Source organism: Habropoda laboriosa, unplaced genomic scaffold (genome assembly GCF_001263275.1).
Source record: "Habropoda laboriosa isolate 0110345459 unplaced genomic scaffold, ASM126327v1 scaffold9, whole genome shotgun sequence".
Classification (NCBI taxonomy): domain Eukaryota; kingdom Metazoa; phylum Arthropoda; class Insecta; order Hymenoptera; family Apidae; genus Habropoda; species Habropoda laboriosa.
Genome location: NW_017100191.1, coordinates 676,078 through 681,332, shown reverse-complemented (window position 1 = coordinate 681,332; position 5,255 = coordinate 676,078). Strand labels below are relative to the sequence as shown.

General features: G+C 41.1%; 1 protein-coding gene across 1 annotated transcript; it reads left to right on the top strand.

Annotated features, from left to right (window-relative positions):
- Positions 1–235: 235 nt before the first annotated feature.
- LOC108580385 (cuticle protein 12.5-like) lies at positions 236–2,967 on the top strand. The gene is made up of 3 exons (XM_017944120.1): positions 236–247; positions 759–1,025; positions 2,460–2,967. Exons 1-3 carry the CDS (start codon positions 236–238, stop codon positions 2,754–2,756), a joined length of 576 nt encoding a protein of 191 aa, XP_017799609.1. The 3' UTR covers positions 2,757–2,967.
- The last annotated feature ends 2,288 nt before the right edge of the window (positions 2,968–5,255 follow it).

Below are 5,255 nucleotides of genomic sequence, written 5' to 3'. Positions count from 1 at the left end.
ATTTATCTTTCGCAAGAAAAAGGAGCGGAAAGAGCTTCGCCTTGATATTTTGGTGGACCCCTTCCCGCCCCCCACGGCCAATTTCTTTTCGCCGTTCTTGTGGCCCGCCACTGCCCACCACCGCCGATCTGCTCAAGGGTTCGTCGTGGTCGTCTCACCGTATAAAAGCAGTGGATCTTCTTGGTATCTCATCAGTCGCAAAACAACGACGAACCAAGTCCAATAGCGCAACACCATGAACGCTAAGGTGAGCACTGGTGGCGTGTGTGTGGATAGGTTGAAACGGTCCTGAGGATCAGTCATTGCTGAGGATCAGGACCGAATTCATCGTGGAGGGTTGGCACACGTGTCATTCTCAAATTTCGCAAAGTTTACTTCTATTGAAACTAAGTGCACGGAGATTACTTTGGAGAATGTTTCTCACCTTCGTACAATCAGTGAGCTCGAATAGTGAAAACGGAAAAGAATCTTTAGAACTTGTAACTTTCGTTACCATGAGAGAGTGATTTTTCCGAAGTTACAGTTAACCCTAGTGCGTCACTTCCTTACCGACTGTACGCTTAAGGTGTTTGGGTCAGAAAAGACCCGAAGACCTGATGTGTAGCAAATACGAACCTAGACGATAAACTTTCGATACAATATTAAAGGGAACGTAGACTTGATAACGGCGAAAGTTATCGGGTCGAAAAAGACCCGAAGGCTGCACTAAGGTTAGGTTGTAGTTGAGATTCTGTAAAAATCTGTCGCATTTCTTCCAGCTCTTCTTCATTTTTGCCCTCGTGGCGGTAGCCTTCGCCCAAGAACAGAACGCTGAGGAGACGAAAAAAGAAAAGAGAGGAATCTACGGAGGATACGGTGGTCTAGATGGTGGATATGGTGGATATGGTGGATATGGTGGATATGGTGCAGGTGTAGGTGTAGGTGTACCAATTGGAATCAGCCAAGTTGTGACCAAGGAAGTCCCTGTTCCCGTGCCACAACCTGTCCCTGTTCCAGTTGAGAAACAGGTTCCCGTCCCGGTCAAGGTAAAACAAATTTTTTCTCGATCCTATTCTACGACAAAGTCTCGTAGATACGTAAAAATAGAGGCAGTGACAGATTTAGAGATAGACGCCGGTTAAGGATCGTGAAATAAGAAGATTGTGTCATCGTGGTGTGAAATCGAGAGTGACTCGGTCAGACAGTTATGTCACAGTTTAGGCGGGACTATTTGCAAAAAGAGAGTGATTTTGATGCGCGTTCATATCGGAACCAAGGTGACCAGCTATGAAACGAAGACCTCGGGGACTTGGAGCACCTAATCACGCTCTGTTTATCGCGGAATATCTGCTCGCGTGATTGCCTTCATCATCGGACGTCAATTAACGTTTCAATGTGAACCAGTGCTGAGATTTCGTAAGCCGGGAATAGTACAAATCCCACATGTGCGTGCCTGGTTTCTCGGAAAACTTCGCGAAACGATTTTACGCGCGTTTCGCCACACTATACATATGATCTGAAATTACGAAACTCCGACTTTTCTCCAATAAAGTGACCGAGAGTAGGGTAATAGACAAAGTTGCATTGGTAAACGTATATATTAAAATTGTAGAAACTATCGTAATCTCGCGTTATACCAACATTTCTGCCTACTCTCACGAATGTTCTCCACTCTAGCTCGTCGTAGCTTAAAGTTTCACCTAAGTCACGTCATTCAACGCTAGAAGTACCTGGGTCAAAAATGACCCACCAGAAACTTTTCAGAATCGAATTTTTCAAATTCACTGCAAAGTCAATCAAATTGAAAACAAACGATACCACTTACCAGTATCGAACATGTGTTTCTTTCTTCTATTTCTTTTGGAAAACTAGCAATGGGTCATTTTTGACCCGGTCGATCTTTCTATTAACCCTTTACACTCGAAGCTCTTTTTGCTATGGGTAAATTGCAAATCAGATTCATTTCTATATTTAATGTATTTTTATATTACACAACATCTTGCAACAGTTCATTACAGATTGCTTCTTTCAAACCATTTCGCTGCTTAGACATTTACGAGAGGCCCATAGACCTATTGTCCGGTAAAATTAATTTTTTACCAAGTGGTAGACAATAATGTCGCTTCTCTGTTGCCACTCGAGTGCAAAGGGTTAATTATACAAACATTTCCTATCTTCGATCCTGCTAACCTTCGAAAAATCAAAGACCAAAGAAATTCTATAACTTCCAGTTAAGTCTTTCACTGCAAAGTCAGTCAAATTGAAAACAAACGGTAACACTCACCAATATCGAATATGTGTCTTTACTTCTTTTTTTTTTTTGGAAAAACTAGCAATGGGTCATTTTTGACCCGGTCAATCTTTCCAACGTTAATTCTACCAAGATTTCCGATCTTCGATCCTGCCAAACTTCGAGAAGTCGAAGACCAAAGAAACTCTAATCGTCGAATTAATGACAATATTCTCGTGATGTTCTCCAGGTACCAGTCGCCGTGCCCGTAGACCGGCCCTACCCTGTCCACGTGCCAAGACCCTACCCAGTCGAGGTGACCAAGCATGTCCCAATTCCCGTTGACAGGCCAGTTCCTGTTCCAGTCAGCGTTCCGGTCAAGGTCCCAGTGCCAGCCCCGTACCCCGTCAAAGTACCCCAGCCCTACGCCGTTCCAGTCGTGAAGCACATCCCAGTCCAGATCGCGCAACCAGCAGTCGTTCTTGAGCAGTACAAACAAGGCTGGCCAAGCGGCGGCTACTCCCACGGCTACTCCGGTGGCTGGTAAATTCAACAGCCCTAAATCGTGGACTCCTGGGAGCTAGCTTTGGTCATCACGGTGAGACGGCTCGACGTTTGATAGAAATCTGAGCGATCGTTGGATCCCGCGGCTAACAGAGAAAGTTCCTCTCAAACGACAAACGACTTTCCTCGGGGCAATCCTCGAGGGACAATCGCCGAACGTTCCTGAAAGCAGACCATCAGAAAGAGACCATCACGCTCCTCCGTTCGAATTTTGTTTATTTCCCTCTCCAATTTTCTTCGGATATATCGTTATAACTACGTCCCCGATGACGCGAAGATTTGTTCCCCTGGAGTAACCAGGCGATTTGGCTGCCTGTTTCTTCTCTTGGCGTTTTCGAATCGGTGAGATTCGATGGTGTACATTCGAAAGATGAATCGACAAGATCGCGCGTTTCTCCGACACGTCGGAGATCGTTTCTTTCTATTCTGATAATCGATTCGTCCGTTTCTTTTGTACATGTAACTCGACGCTCATTTTGCATCGTAGAAATAAACGTCTCTTTTCGTACAAAATGCAAGTGTCTTTTCCTTTTTTGTTCCCATTTAAGTAGGATGGAAGTTTGAATCTACGTAAGGTTAAGTTTTGGTTCTCGATGCAGTTTGACGAACCGAAGGAAGGTCGACAAGGTGTATAATTCTCCTCAAGGTAGTAAGTAACATCCAGTCGCGAGTTCTGTAATAAACGAAAGGGACGTGTAAATACGGGCGAAAGAAGCAATTGCGACTCGTTAAATGAGTAAAGGGTGCATTTTGCCGCACGCGATTAACCAAATTGAATCCTATACAGTTCGAGTGAAGTCGTCAAATTATTCGAGCGTTCTGCACTGATCACACTGGCGATCGAATTCCCCATTATCAAGGAAAGTCAAAAACACACTCTGAAATATTGCAAATTTAGCCCCAAAAGTGACAAATAAAATTTTCCAGTAAAAACAAGAAATTACAGCTAAAAACTACGAAGTAAGAAAAGAAAACTTAACAAAGGCATTTTATACTGATGATGAGTTGACACAGACCAAAGAAACGTAACATAATTTTTATTTATTTTTATTTTATTTGATTGTTAATCAACGGGTTGAAATTCACACAAAACAGTAGTATAATGTACAGTACAAAATAACGAAGAAAATCAAAGAAGAGGAAAAGAGAAAGAAAAATAAATGAAATAAAATAAAATAGAATAAAATGAGAAAACAGAAATATAACAGAATAACACGCAAGACAAAGAGTAAATTAAGGATTATTTACAGCGGTTAGAACGGAGTGTTTAAACGATAGATAAGAAATCCCGAAAAAATGAAGACTATTGCAAAATTTGTTCGCGTTGGTGCATAAACGATTTAAGGAGTTAAATTTCCCATAAAGAGTCCGGTGAGTCTTTCTGTAGAATATAGTATGTATTCTTGGGTGAGAGGTGGGAACGTGGAATTGTAATTCTGATAGAATGTCGGGGTAGGTAATCAGCTGATTGATAACATTTCGTGGTATTATAAAATTTCTACGAGAAAGAAAAGTGCCGAATAAAAATGAAACAAAGATTGTAGGTAAAAACTATGAAATGAGGAAAGAAAACTTAATACAGGCATTTTCCACCGATGAGTTAACAGACCAGAAAAAAACGAAACATAATTTCTACCCGAACTCCAACCGCCGAGCTACGTGTGACTTCTGTTCGAGATTATTTCTAACACGATCGTTAACAATCGAGGGAACAAATGTTTCACAAAAATTAGCACTATCGAGATCGTGCTTTTACTAGTTCACTTTCCTGGCACGAGGAAGTGTCAGACCGCAAGGAAGCTAAATCTGACACTCGTAGAATCAGGGACTACGTTTTCGAGCCTCGCGCTCGCCATTGTAGTTTGCCGAATGTAGACAAGGACAACGAATAAAAGATAAGCATGAAACGTGAGTCGAGGCAACCAAACGATTTAAATATCAACTTTTTTAATTTTACGTTACTTTATCCCGAAATTTTTCTTAACATATGGATGAGATTTTTCTGATGAAAATGACATAAAACACGACATAATTTGAACAACATTTACTTATTAACACGTTCACGGTCATGCCAGATTTACAGGTTGCTGTCAGGCGGCCACAAGAAAATACATTTTAAGCATTGGATTATAGTATTATGCTTTATAATTTTTTTTTCAATTGAAAATAATGTCTAGCTAGCTATGACGTTCAAAATTTTTAGTTGACAACATTTATTTTATTTTAATTATTCTAAACATTTGAGGCACTCCAGTCACTGATGACCACCATGGCCATGTCGAGGAAACAATATAATGTTAATACTTATCGAGTGATTAATTTAATTTCATAATATATCGCTTTGGATGAATTACCAAAACAAATTGCTAAAAAGTTACATTAAATCCCTGTACACATTATCCGTCGAATGTAGAGGAAGAGCCACCGTTTGGTTGCCAATTGTTTATCACATAGAGTCGGCCTACCTCCACGTAAAAAAAAA